The sequence below is a fragment of the Solanum pennellii genome, chromosome 4 (assembly GCF_001406875.1).
Source record: "Solanum pennellii chromosome 4, SPENNV200".
NCBI classification, from domain to species: domain Eukaryota; kingdom Viridiplantae; phylum Streptophyta; class Magnoliopsida; order Solanales; family Solanaceae; genus Solanum; species Solanum pennellii.
In genome coordinates this window covers 72397081-72411893 of record NC_028640.1, presented here as the reverse complement: position 1 = coordinate 72411893, position 14813 = coordinate 72397081, and the positions used below count along the sequence as shown (strand labels likewise).

Genomic DNA, 14813 nt, shown 5'->3' with positions numbered 1-14813 from the left:
TATATATAATTGTCAGAATTTACTTATAATCATATTTATAAACTCAATTGCTAACGATAAAAATATTGTAAGTATTTTCCACATGTGTGGAGAATTATAACAAAGTTTTAAGAATTTGTTGAGTTTATGAGTAACTTTAATAGTTTGAACATAAAAATAATAAAAATTTAATAAATATATAATATAAGTTTAAAAATTTTCGAAAAAAACAAAACAAATATGACCCAATGGACCCTAATTACATTAAACCTAACATCAAGGTGGTGAGTCGGACTCCGAATCCGAATCCGAATCCGACAGGAAGAAAGGTTCTTCCACACTTCGTACAAATAACGCATTTTCTGTATTCATCAGACAAAGCTTGTATCTGCCATTGTTATCAAAATTCTCCGGCAATTCCGAGATGGAGGGTTGGGATCCGAGTACCAAATCAACCCTCACACAGATCCCTTTGTTAACAATCAAGGCCGGTCCACGTGACGGCGCGGCATGGACACAGCGGCTGAAGGAAGAATACAAGGCTCTAATCGCCTATACATCAATGAACAAATCCAAAGATAATGATTGGTTCCGTATATCTGCGGCTAATCCTGAAGGTACTCGTTGGAAGGGGAAGTGTTGGTATGTGCATAACCTTCTCAAGTACGAGTTTGACCTCCAGTTTGATATCCCTGTTACTTACCCTGCTACCGCTCCTGAACTTGAGTTGCCTGAACTTGATGGCAAGACTGAAAAGGTTCGTTCTTTTTGCTGTTTCCTTCATCTCTATGATCATCATATGATGTTGAATTTTTGCTGGTGTGATTGGTTTTAGGTTTAGTAGTTTTTGTTGGTATAATTGAAGTTTAGCAAAACCCTAATTTATCTCGAAAGCAAATTATTTATAATGAGTCTGAATATAGTGGAATAGATAGATGCATTCCCTCCCTCTAGATTAGCCTCGAGCCAAGTGAAACGTAACTTAAATTCAGGTGACAAAACTTCCCTAATCTAGCAATCCATCAGCTCCATCATAACAAGCACAGATATTTATCGGAATCATGGCTTACTGATTGATTATTACTCTTTGTTTGATCATGTAGATGTACAGAGGAGGGAAAATATGCTTGACGGTGCATTTCAAACCGCTATGGGCGAAGAATTGGTAATTATTTTCTCTTTGATTTGAATTGAAGCTCGATTGCTATGATTTTTAGTCAATTCATGATAGTATGTGTTGGTTTACCATTTTTTTTGAACATATGGAGTTCTTTCACATGCACCCTGCTCTTCAAACACTTGTTTTCTTTTTTAATGTACTATCTATCCTCCGAGATAAAGGAGGATAGTTACAGACTAACTATAGGTTAACAATTAGTATTAAGATAGTCATAATATGATGGTTGGGATGTCTGAATAATGAGTAATGGATATAGAAGATTCATTTGCCTATACCAAATTAATTCACTCTTTGACTTGGGTTTAGCTCTTCTATGATCAGACTGCTAGTAGGATCAAGTTCTGGTTGAGTAAAGCAAATGTTTGGTCAATTGAGAACATAGTAGAGTTTGAATTAAATGAATATAATTTTTCTAAGACGTGCTTATGTTTACCCAGGTTGACAAAGGAGAGTACTCTTTGCTTCATATTTTTCGTAGTTTAGTTTTCTATATAATGGAACTGCAAGTGTCTTTCTACTTAAATCTAACTTTTGGTACTCATCTAGCCCCAGATTTGGCATTGCACACGCGCTTTGTTTGGGTCTTGCACCATGGCTTGCAGCTGAGATTCCTGTTCTTGTTGATTCTGGCATGATTAAACACAAAGATGATGTGGCCACATCCAGTGAATCTTGACAAGGGGATGATTTTTAGCATGATGGAACCTAATCACCAGATAAAACTGTAAACTTAATGCAGTTACTTGAAAGTGTAATTTTCCCCTCACTTTGAGGAGTCATAGTTTCATGTTATGTAAGCGGGTGAACCCGGCTCTTTGAGATGCAACTGTCACATCTGCTGATTTATTTTAACGTGCTTTATGCCCTCAAATTTACTCGGACTAATGATGCTCTTCCTTTTAATTTATGAATCACATTTAGGAGGCTAAGTTTCATGTTGTTAAAGCCTCGTGAAACCTGAACATTGAGATACAGCTGTCGTATTTGCTGATTTCTTTGAGCTTATGCGTTATGCCCTCAAATTTATTAAGACTACGACGCCTTTCCTGCTTTTTTTATGAATCATATTGAGGAGGCCAATTTCATGTTATTCAAGCCTTGAGAAGTTTTGAGATGCAACTGTCATAGTTGCTGAGTTCTTTGGCATGTGTTTATGCCCTCAAGTTTGTGTGGACTAGTGGTGTTCGTCCTGTTTTTTATGTCGCTCCTTGTTATTGATATAATCCTTCTGATGATGTTTAGCATTCGTCTCAGTTTTTTTCTCCCCAATCATCCATAATTGGGCAAACAAATGACTCTATGTTGTGAGCCTGAGCAATTACCTTTCCTTCCTTATTTTTCGGCTTTATGTTGTCTTTGGATCAGCATAACGTGTTTGTGTAACCACTAGTGATTTAACAAAGATCAAATGGTGTTGAAGTTGCTTGAAATGTGAGGCAGTGGAGCACCTTGAAGACTCTGGAGACCTATAATTCTTGATACTACTTATTGCGTAGTAACTATTGCTAGTTAATGTTTTTGTAGAGATTGAAATCCAATAGTTGAGGATCATCTTGTAACTGGATTGCATCATTCACTAAGGGCAATCAAGCTAGTTGAAGAGTGTGTCATATTGAAATTTATGGGTATTCACGGTGTTAATTAGCCCAAGGGTGAAGACACTTTCCTCTCTTGTTGGTGTGATTAATATTTATGTTATGTCGTTATATTCTTTTGTTTTCCTATGCCGATGTCTTACAAAGAACTGGCTAATGTTGTTTGGGTAGTATTTCATTCTTTCCCATCTTTGAAATTTGGAATCAACTTTGCATCAGTGGTATCTCATTGCGACAAGCAGCTTGTCAATAGTTTGATGTGTTCCTAAATGCCCAGATGTGTTCAATCTTTTAAGGGTCCTAAGTATTGATAGATAGCGCAGCATCTGTATAACTGCACTGGCTAATAATAACTTAGTTGAATGAGCCATCTGGAGTTGCTTTTGAAGAATTTAAACTAGTTGTTGCACAATAGTGTTAGTCTGAGTTGTGGTGAAGGTCGGAGAGTGTACCGTGAATTTGTTGAGAGTGAGAAAAGGCCATCTCTTCTCTTTATTATATGTACTTGAGATGCAGTATCAATTCCAGTAAAAAATAGATTGAGATTATCAACTCTTGTCCTCTAAGCATAGGATTTAGTCCAGTAAAAATTTCAGCAACTTCCTTGCTTTGAAGCACATTCATTAATTCTATAAAATTTTCTAGTTGGTGAAGAAGATGTTGCACAGCAGCCTCAGCTAAATTTACTCGTGTAATGCTTTTACCAACTTTTCTCTTGTGACTAAGTTCAAGCTCTGTCTACAGTCTGATATCACATGATGGACTTTTTCAGTGAATTGCTTCTCAGTACGTGCAGGTAAGAGCCAATGTGATGTATTAGTATTTATGTATGTTATGGTCTAGCTTTTTGCCATGTAGAATATTAGTATTACAGATGTACAGATGCTCTCTTAGAATGCTAATCTGCTGAGTTTTGGTGGCGACAAGCTTTTAGGCTCACTGTGAAAGAGATGTGCTATTCCAAGATTGTTTCGATATGAAACAGAGAAGAAATAGTTGGGTATGAAGCTTTCATTATTGACTGAAAATATGACAGCACAAGTGAATGAAAGTTGCAAAAACAACCTCCGCCTCAACCTCACCAGAAAACAAACACGATCCCAAATGGAATAAAAACAAGAATAAATAACAAAGATTCATGGATGTGAAACCTCCTTCCTGACCAATTACACATAAAATGTAACACACAAAATAATATTACACATGTTTTCTGGCTAATCTTATTTTTCTCTTTTGATATTTTAAGTCATATTTTGCCAAACCATCCTTCTTCAATTAGAAGTTTGGACCAGCTGCCAGGATCTCCTCAGTCAGGTTGCTATCACTTCCAATCTTGTAGTTTGTGAACACCTCAAAATTCTTCCTAAATAGGCCTCCCAGCTTCAACAGGGTATCCTTGTGTGCCTTCTTGTCGGGCCACTGTAACAACAGATGAGTTTTACATTAATAGAACGGTATATGCAGATTGTAGCAGTTAGACAATGCTGAAGTGTGTGCTAACTTACAGTGTTCACGGGGTCCAGAATCTCGGAAGGTACTCCCTCAAGTGCAGTTGGAATCTCCAGCCCAAATACCTCGGTCTTCTTGTATTCTGCTTTCAAAAGATCGCCGGAGTGGATGGCATCGATGATCTTCCTAGTGTATGCTAACTTGATTCGGCTGCCTGATCCATAACTGTTCATAACAGAGAGATTCGTTATATAATAGTTTGAATGGACATCATTTGGGTACATGTTCTGGGTGAGTGCTCTTACCTTCCACCTGACCAGCCAGTGTTCACAAGCCATCCTGTAGCTCCATGTTTCAGCATCTTCTCAGCCAGCATGGCTGCATATTTGGTTGGATGAAGCATGATAAATGCTGCACCGAAACATGCTGAAAATGTTGCTGTAGGCTCCTTAATACCATCTTCGGTTCCTGCCACCTGTGAAATGTTTGAAGCAACAGTCTTTACATCACATCTTGAAAGTTCAAATGTAATATGTGAGGCATCAGATTTCGTGAGCACATACCAAAGCTGTGTAGCCACTGATGAAGTGGTACATTGTCTGTGCCAAGTTCAATTTGCTGACTGGTGGAAGCACGCCGAATGCATCACATGCAAGGAGAATGACATTCTTTGGATGAGGACCAACACATGGTATTTTAGCATTTGGGATGTATTCAATTGGATATGCTGCCCGGGTGTTCTCTGCAATCAAACCATACCATTATAGCCATAAAGCAACATCAATTGATTCAAGACTTTGAGATGAAAATCTCTGTTCGATTCAACACAAGTTACCTGTTACAGATTTGTCTGTATAATCCACTTCTCGGGTATGTTCTTCAAAAACCACGTTTTCCAGCACTGCATAGAGCGTAAAATTATTAATTTGGCTTCACCCTGTAACTTGGCAGGAAATAACATCAAGATGATCAAGTCGGAATCAGAAAGTACCAGTGCCAAACTTGATGGCATTCCAGATATCAGGCTCCTTCTCCCTTGCAAGGTCTATGCATTTGGCATAGCAACCTCCTTCAATGTTTGAGACACCATGATCACTCCAGCAGTGTTCATCATCTCCGATCAGGTATCGGTTGTGATCAGTAGACAGTGTTGTCTTCCCAGTTCCTAAGATGAACAACAAGTCCAGAAAGAGAAACATGAGCATTGAATAGAAACAATGTCACATTTTGCTGTGAGATATAACGATAAGGGGGCACTTATTGTTGCTTTTCCGATAAAGGGAGGACCAATCCCTTTATACTTTACCTGATAATCCAAAGAAGAGGGCTACATCTCCTTCTTTTCCCATATTGCAGCCAGAGTGTAGAGAGAGAATTTGGCGCTTAGGCATTAGATAGTGCATTACCCCGAAAAGACCTTTCTTCATTTCCCCAGCATACTGTGTGCCAAGGATGACCATTTCCCTCCTAGCAAGATTGATGTCTATGCTAGTGGAGGAAGTCATATAGTGGGTGTAACGGTTACATGGGAATTGACCAGCATTGTAAATTGTGAAGTCCGGAGTACCAAAATCCTCCAGCTCTTCTGGAGTGGGTCGGATACACCTGTCACCGACCCGGTTATTGAATTGCACTTACTAACATGTTTTACATGATCTTTTGATATTCCTTTAATTCACTAAGGCTCTTAAATGGATGTAAATTCTAAAGATAGGTAATGTGCATATGTAAAAGTAGAAAGTACTTATCTGCTGACCTGTAAAACATAAGAAAGTAAAAACATAGAGTTTTAAGAAGTATCATGATCAGCTTCTTACATGTTGTGCATGAACAAGGAGTGATAGGCTCTGGCAGATACAATTCTAACTTTGATACGATTGTTTGGATCCCAGTTGAGGAACTGATCATTCACAAACACCTGAAATGTTGACCACCCGCGAAAGTAGCAAATAGTCAGGATAAGAAGGTAGTTTTCATCACTATAAATTGATTATCAGTCTTCTTATTGATCTGTCCATCGAACTTCTTTCCTGTTAAATATTTTATGTAGTGGCTTTTTTTCCAATAACAATTAATTGCAGGTCTCACCATCCGTGATCGGTATTATCCAAGATATTAACAGTTGAGAAGAGATCAACAAAATAACTATGATCTCAATCTTTCTATAGGACCGGTCGCTGCTTGAAGCATCCTGAGTTTACATATGGTCTGAGGAAAGGGCACACACCCTAGCAGTCTACCCAGACGCAAGTACTAGTGGCTGATTCTATGACTTGAAATGTTACACGAAGACTGATTTATCGCGATCTCAATCTTTCAATACTTTTAACAAAAATATGTGTATATGGTTGTATGTAGTAGATACGCATATTGGGACCAAAACTCAATGCAAGTTTGTTGTAGAACATGTGTACATATTTATTAAAGGCTAGACAGATACGTTATTGTGACATATCCATTCCTAGGGGAAGATGAGGAAGATTCCGTTTCACCATAAACAGGAGTGTCTTGTAGCCATAATTAGTCCCATGAATCATGACAGAATTGGATCACAATTTCCCTAATGGGACTAAGAATAATAATTACATAAAGACAATGTAACATACATGTTGTGGCAGCTACTGTAGCCATTTCATACACCACGACAAACAAAAATAATTTTTTTTTTAATAGTAGCTCTACTATACAAATACATTATTTTATTGACATGGGGATTAAGACACGCCTTTATATTATCAAAGAATGACTATTTATCTCCCCTCAAATTCTGGAATTTAATTATTTATTGACTGGTATTAGTTTAATGAGGTACTAATTACATGTTCTTTTAATTAAGAAAATAAACATGGTATGACGCGGCAGCACTAAGCAAGGGGGAAACATAACATATGCATAGTTTCTATAACCGTTGACATTAACAACTTTAGGATAAGTTTAGCGCATTTAAAAAAATGATAACGGAAGCAGACTTTAGTGAAATGAAATGATAATATTGTTTAAAATACCTTCTCCAAAGAGCATAGGTAATCAACAGCTCTTTCTCTGTTGATTAAGAAAGTCTGTTCGTCCATTTCGATATTGGGTGAACCCCTGTTCGTATAACAATCATAACGTTAGAAATGTGGATTGTGAGCAGGTGCAATTAATTATATATAGTTTGAGTCGAAAATACTAATTGCTGTTCTATGAAGGAAAACAGGGGAGATAACTTACTTTCCCCACCAAAGGTCGTCCTCAGTGGTTTCGTCTCTAACAACACGTTTGTCTCTTGGGGAACGGCCAGTTTTGGCTCCGGAAAGTGTGGCTAAAGCACCACTTGACGTGATGAATGATCCCTTCTCATACTTGATAGCTTGCTCATACAACTCTACAAAAAGGAGTAACACGTAAATTAAAAGTATATTTTACTATATACATCAAACAAGCAATAGCCCCTTTTTTGAGGGACAATTTTGATTTTTTTCACCTTTTAAGGAATTACTCAAAAGTAATTAGAGAAATTACCCAAGTAATTTTATGACTCCCCAAAAAATTAAGGTGAGTTCTAAATCTATTTTGTTTGGGGATTCGCTTGTTAATATATATATATATTTATTTAGTTTTTTTAAAAAAATAAATATAGAATTTGCGAAAAAGCTAGTGGATTCATCCAAACCCATGAACTCCCAGCTAGCTCCGCCTCTGTATATCAAATAGGCTATGAAAAAGTACTGTTGTTGTATGATATAAATAAAACATCCAAAACTTATATATATTAAATAAAAGTTACTAACAATCCTAATAATATTCGATCAAATAATTTTATGACGTATCAAAAGTTTGAAAGTAGCACAAGAGTTTTAATTGAATCATGGACCATAACTATAAAATGGAGGGTGGGTAAGCACAATTAGTAGAGTCAAAGATGTGAACTAGTCAAGAAAGATGAGTTACAGTGAGGGTAAAAAACTTTATTCAAAGTGAAACTTTATTATTTAAATGTAAGAATTTTTGACACGAATATTTCTAACATAAGATAAGATAGTAAAATTATTTACCAGCAGGAGAGAGATTATAAAGGATGTGGGTGAACTTGAGGCCACTGTCACTGATGTTAAGGGCAGGGGTGTGGTGGTGATGAACAGGTCGTTGCACCTTTGGCGTCTCCGCTTGCCTTGCCGGGTCTCCTTTCACCACTTTTGGTCCCGTCTCTCGTGTCAATGACGCCAATGATGCACTATTTTCACACAACAAATGGAAAAATAAATAAATGAAAATTTTAAAATTCGTAAATTTCACCATGTCACTATTTTACTAAAAGCTTGTCTACATCCTATATTACTAAAATTACAAAAGATACATTCCTGCGTCTCATATTCGCATTAAAGCCTAAACTATTTTAAATTCATGCCAAATACGAATACAAGTTAATTTTTGAAGTGTTTGCAAAAATTAAGATAAATTTGATATTTGATACTATTATTTGCTTTTTAAAATAAATTAGTTTTAAAATTTTGGTCAAACATACTATTAATGTTATTCTTTTCTTTTGAAGTGTACCTTTTATCTTCACGAAACAGTGAGTCCGTGATGGTAAAAAAGTGACACTGACAAATCAACACATTAGGACTACCATCTTAGTAAAATTTAGCAAATTGTATTTTTAATTTGATTTTTAGCTGATTTCAATTCAATCTATGTAAGCGCAAATAATTTTTGAAAATAATTCAATTGTTTATTAACTCAACCCGTTTTTAACATGCTAAATTTTAGTCCAATCTACGCATTTAACACGACAAAAATAATCATATCTTTTTTCAGTAATTTCAGCCCCAAAAAAAAAATCGACGCCGATTTACCTAATGGATTGGAGCTGTTGTTTCTGTCGTTCCTCTTCAGAAACGGCAACGCCGAATACATGAGGGGACTTGATCGGAGTAGTCGGCGCCGATTTCTTCTTCTGAAGAGAATGCAATTCCTCCAGCGTCTGAGCTTTCACCGGCGTTGCACTGTCGTCATGGCAAACCACGTTTTCATCCTCTGTCTTCTGTGTCTGGATCTTCGGCAGCCCAGTCCTCCTCTTGTTATCAAAACTGAATTCTCCATTTCCGACTCCGTTCGACGCCATCTTTTCTCTGCAAATTCAAAAAAAATCACGTTCATGAACAATAAACACGATGCAAAATTAGATGCAAATCTCAAATCGAGTTCAGAACTAGTCTCGTATGTAAATCGAAGTCGAAATCGCGAAATTGCTTTCGACTATAAAAAAAAAAACAGGGCATTGATAAGAAAAATTACCAGAATCAGTGAAGAATAGCTGAAAAAGCTGAATTTGAAGAAAAAAATTCTAAGCGAAAAGGTTGAACCATGGAAGGATGTGTTCATTGGGGCAATTGAGGTGTGTTATTTATAGTATCGCTTACACAAGCTTCAACGCTGGTTAAAACTAACCATGGTTAGTGGATAAACCCAAGAAGTTGTCAAGATAAGATTTTTAAAAAAAATTAATAATTAAAATAATATTTTTATATAGCTGGAAAAAGACAACATGTATAAGTAATGCAATTAATATTTTTTCCAAATATGAATATTAAAAGTACATGAATGAAGGAGGATTTACTTGCTAATCCTAAAAAATTCAAAAGGAGGAACAAACACTTGAAACGTAGATAGTATTGAAAATTGATTATTGGTAAGATTTATTTATTTTATATTTATTAAATAAATATAAATTATTACTTTAAACTATTTTTTAATATTAAAAGTACACGAATGGAGGAAGATTTACTTGCTAATTCTAAAAATTCAAAAGAAGGAACAAACACTTGAAACATAGATATTATTGAAAATTGATTATTGGTAATATCTATTTTTTTATAATTATTAAATAAATATAAAAATATTACTTTAAAACTAATTTATATATAATCTACTAAACATGGTAAGTGTAAGGTGGAAGAAGGGTATCTCAAGGGTGTTTGAGTTAACTTAAATGTTGATCAAACATATTTTTGAGTCAGTTCTTGATAAATACAAAAATTAATTTAAAATAAGTTAAAAATGACTTTAAATAAATTGTGAGTTGTTTGGCAAGAAGAAAAAATGACTTAAAATAAGTTTAAATAAGTCAAAAATTAAAATTAGCTTCCTCCAGTTTTTTTTTTTTTGACTTGACTTCGTTTCAGTTTGACTTTTTATTTAATTGAAAATTTTTTCATTTTGATTTTTATTTTTGACTTAAAAAGCTGAGTATTTTTTTAAGTCAATTCAAGCAGCTCTTAGTGTCTTGGAAAATGGTAAGAAGATAATTTCTATAGAACACTATTTATGAAATTTATTTTTTCTATGAACTTAATTTTTATAAAAATATTTTAATTTTTTAACCAATAAAACATAAAAAATTTAAAAATTGAAATTCAATACAATTTTCTCAAATATGTACTATATATATCTAGTTGTTTCTTACGTAGACAAGTATAATATAGGTAATTTCTTTGGAAGAAAGGTCTCAAATTTGCTTAATATTGATATAGTCAAAGTATTTAGTCGTGTTAAAAACTAACACGATTGTAAAATAGAGTTAAAGCAAAATTAGATCGTTTAATAAGTACCCATAAAAACATGATTAATCACCTAATTCGTTAAAGTATGAACATGCTATTAATTTGCTTGACTCAACCTATTTTACGGTCCAATACAAGTCATCGAAAGTTGAAGTTTAAACAAATATGTAAAATCAAATTGATTTGTTATTCCTTTTATTTCTATTTATACATCGTTTTTACTAAAAATAAATAATCTTTAATATTTGTTGTTTCACAAAACTATTATATAAATGACATTGTTCTTTCTATTTTATTCTTACGAATTACTATTTATTCCTAATTACTAGTCTATTTTTGAATTGACACACCTAATAAGAAATTAAAAATTGACATAGTAAGTTTACTATCTTACCCCTATTGATTATGAAATGAATGAATCAAAAACTTAACATTTTCAAGAAGTTTTACATTTTTTCAAAGTAATTAATTGAGGGTATAAAAAATAAAAAAAATTTATCCTTTCTTGATTTGTCAAAATGGACAAATAATTAAAAGTATTAGCCTTAAAAATATATATTTGACCAACTTAGAAAATCTAAATAATAATTTTAATATATATTTGACCAACTTAGAAAATCTAAATAATAATTTTCTCCATTGGTCAATTAATTCATCAAAATAATTAATTCATATTCATGGACCTGACTTAAAAAACATTAAATAAAAATAAAATAGTAAATTTATTTAGTTCATTAATGTGAAATATATATATATATATATACATATATATATATATATAGAGAGAGAGAGAGAGATTGTTTCATTAATTTTTTTTTATCAAATACTTAAATAATTTATAAGATAAAAACCAAAAAATATAATTATAGTAAGAAGTAGAACAAATTAGACTTTAATTCATTGACATATTCTATTTCAATAATAACTTATGCAATATTGAGTCAGCTTCATTTTTAATTAGAGATTGTGAGTTAGAGCATTGAATATAAAAAAATAAAATTATTCAAAACATTATCCTCCTATATTATACAAATTAAATTTAAATTTAATTAGAATTTCAAGATAAGCTTAACCCCTATTTAACACCTCGAATATGAAATTAAAATGCAAAAAATATATATATATAAAAAAAAAAGTTAAATGGAGATAAGAATTAGGAAAAAGTATATAGAAATTGTGAAATAATACGTAAGAAAGTGTTCGGTGCAAAAACGAAGAAATGGGTCGTATTTGCCGGTGGGTGGGTAGGATACACGTCAGATGAGTAATCACAAAGCCAAAAATTGACAATCGCTATTTGTTCTCTTCTTTTATTCTTTCTATATCAACTGTATGTATGTATATTAGCTAGCATCCTCATCTGCAAAATATTTACTCTAATTTTATATAATAGGATCAATTTATCAACTTGGCCATATAGCTCTTTCAGTAACGTTATACTTTCTTATTTACGATGGGATTTTGTTAACTAACTTCTCAAAAGCTAGCTCAAAGAGAGCAGAATTGTTCATGTCTTATAAGAGTCAACACATCTCATTAAATACTGATGTGGGACTTTTGTCATTCTTTAAACCCCATCTCTATTAACAACTGATGTCGGACTTTTGTCATTTTTAACATTCCACCTCAGGCCCAGTGCTTAGCACTTGGTGGTGCGTGGACAATTTTGACTTTGGGGGCCCTAACATCAGGTGAGATGGACCCTGCTCTAGTACCATGTGAAACTATGTCTTAGGCCTAACTCACAACCAAAAAGTTAGCTCAGAGAAAAAAGAATTGTCATCCATCTCATTAACCACCGATGTAAAACTTTTGTCATTCTTTAACAGATTTAGTAGAAACTTCAAAACTTAAATTGATATCATATCGCGAAATGATAGTCCTTGTTGAATTTGACTTAGAAAAAGGAGAGAGTACACACGACATCTTAAATTAATGAGACATAAATTTCTAGAAAATAAATGATGTTTTTATGTGCTAAATATTTTTTTGAATATTAGGATCCCTAAATACGAAAAAAATATGATAATTGATTTTTTTTTAATCATCTTAGGAAACTCCTCCTCTTTTTCGTTTCCCTTTACCCTACATCTCGAATAAATTAACAAACAAAAAGTTAAAAGAACGCGTAAAGTACTATTATAAACACAAGATAAAGAGACAAAGTTGTTAAAATCCTTAGTTTAAGGAATCAAATTATATCGTCAAAAAATGAGGTGTAATAGATGAGATTGTTTCTTTCTTAATTAGAGATTTTAAATTTATATAAATTTTGAATATAATAAAATTCTTGATTAAAAAAACAAATGAATTCTACATATGTGAATCTGAATTACTTAAACTTTCAACATAGATAATCAGACATCAAATCGAAATAAAAGAAAAAAGGAATCAAATCTGGGAACTCGTACATTTTCAAGTCATCTAATTAAGACACTTTTTCAAAAAGAATTTTTTTTCTTTAAGTTGCTACCTACACCAACTATATTGTAAAGTTCTATCTGGGGTAAATATTAGCTGTTTAATACACCAAATCTTAAACGAAAGTGGTCAAGAAATTTCGTATCTTCTGTTGGTAATAGTGTTCATCAAATTAATTAGCTTATAATTACATTTTACCATAAGGTTTTAAAAATATTGTCGACGTATTAGAAATAATTTTAAAATATCCTTATTTCATCTGTTAGAATCAAATTTGCTACTATTAAATATAAATTTTCTCTTGCGCTTTTGCAAGTATCTTATCAGAATTATTTTTTCACAAAAAAATTCCCTTCAAATTCAACTAAATTACGTCTAATTTTTGTAAAAAATTCGTTTTACTATTAACATCTTCAAAAAACTTTTAAAGCTATTGAGATTCTTGTATAATTTATTTTGAGTGATACTATGTTCTTTTTCTGATAAATATCTTAAATGAAAAGAATCTCAACAAACTTTTTTCTTTTTATAGGCATACAAGCAAAATCAAAAATATCATTCTCTGACTAAGACAATGTTTTAAGCAACATATATTTCAGATATTTTATTTATTTAAAATAAATACTTTTATTTGATAAGAAAGATATTTAGATAACAATCAAGAATTTTTTGAAATTTATTTTACTAAGAAAAAAGAAACTAAACTATTGAGGTATATTATTAGAATTAGAAAATATTTTGAGTCACGGTAATATTCTTGCTCTATTTATTTAACTTTGATGTTACTGGGATCAAATTGTCATATTGCAATTTGATTGTTTAAATGTTTTTTTTTGAGCTGATGAAACTTTTATTTTAAAGTTTTAAATTAAAAATTAAATGCATTTGTTTCTTCGTTGACTCAGGACAAAAGAAATCTGTTATTTTCTCCCTTTAATCATTACAAAAATAAAACTATGATATATATAAAACACCCTTGAAAACTGGATTAAGATTATAGATTAATGGGAATGAAGTATCACGGTACATGTTAATCCCCTTTCTCCAACAATGGATATGAGTTTATTTTTTAATATAGATGTGAGTATAATTTTTCAATTATTATTCTTAATTACATGAGATGAACTGTCTAAATTTAATTACGTTCATTTGTTCACTTTTAAAAAAAGGGAAAAGGGTCTGATATTCCTCAACTTTGTCATTAAGAACTTATATACCCCTCGTTATAAAAGTGGCTCATATATACCCCTACTTGTAAACAAATGTCTCACATATACCCTTTTCCTCTAACGGAAATGAAAAAAAAATAATTTTAATTTAAATTTTAATTATTTTTTTCTAAAAATATAATCCCATATGAGTAAATTTAATCCTCGTCAAACATATCTTTTTTGACATTTTTTTGTTTCAATGACTAATTTATAATTATTATTTTAATAATCAAATTCATTTATGTTTCACTAATATTCTTGTAAAACTTATTGTGGATGACCAATTTTTTTCTTCGAATACGAAATTAAATTACAATACACACAAAAAAAATAGTTTAAATTTTTTTTCTTTAAACTAAGGAATGAAAGAAAAAACAAAATAAGAATAAGAAACTCAAATAATTATAATAAAAGAAGTCAAAAAATAATTTAT

At 32.3% G+C, this 14813-nt stretch overlaps 2 protein-coding genes across 2 annotated transcripts; one reads left to right on the top strand and one right to left on the bottom strand.

Moving 5' to 3' along the window:
- The first annotated feature begins 292 nt into the window (after positions 1-292).
- LOC107015616 (ubiquitin-fold modifier-conjugating enzyme 1) lies at positions 293-2159 on the top strand. The gene is made up of 3 exons (XM_015215943.2): positions 293-736; positions 1083-1144; positions 1706-2159. The coding sequence occupies exons 1-3, from the start codon at positions 404-406 to the stop codon at positions 1833-1835; spliced, it is 525 nt and encodes a 174-aa protein (XP_015071429.1). The 5' UTR covers positions 293-403; the 3' UTR covers positions 1836-2159.
- Positions 2160-3747: 1588 nt separating this feature from the next.
- LOC107017757 (phosphoenolpyruvate carboxykinase (ATP)-like) lies at positions 3748-9603 on the bottom strand. Its single transcript, XM_015218009.2, has 13 exons — positions 9484-9603; positions 9042-9317; positions 8241-8419; positions 7417-7570; positions 7209-7293; positions 6021-6121; positions 5510-5808; positions 5195-5368; positions 5039-5104; positions 4767-4945; positions 4509-4678; positions 4260-4428; positions 3748-4173 (listed from the first exon to the last, which is right to left on the bottom strand). Exons 2-13 carry the CDS (start codon positions 9308-9310, stop codon positions 4030-4032), a joined length of 1989 nt encoding a protein of 662 aa, XP_015073495.1. The 5' UTR covers positions 9311-9317; positions 9484-9603; the 3' UTR covers positions 3748-4029.
- Between the last annotated feature and the right edge of the window lie 5210 nt (positions 9604-14813).

Bases quoted from the DNA above. Each gene is read 5' to 3' on its own strand.
- LOC107017757 (XM_015218009.2), bottom strand. From the start codon at position 9,310: ATGGCGTCGAACGGAGTCGGAAATGGAGAATTCAGTTTTGATAACAAG. The intron at 6,122-7,208 runs GTATTTTAAACA...TCAACATTTCAG, and splicing joins ACCTATGCTCTTTGGAGAAG to GTGTTTGTGAATGATCAGTT. The intron at 4,679-4,766 runs GTATGTGCTCAC...AACATTTCACAG, and splicing joins TCAGTGGCTACACAGCTTTG to GTGGCAGGAACCGAAGATGG.
- LOC107015616 (XM_015215943.2), top strand. From the start codon at position 404: ATGGAGGGTTGGGATCCGAGTACCAAATCAACCCTCACACAGATCCCT. The intron at 737-1,082 runs GTTCGTTCTTTT...TTGATCATGTAG, and splicing joins TTGATGGCAAGACTGAAAAG to ATGTACAGAGGAGGGAAAAT. The intron at 1,145-1,705 runs GTAATTATTTTC...GTACTCATCTAG, and splicing joins CCGCTATGGGCGAAGAATTG to CCCCAGATTTGGCATTGCAC.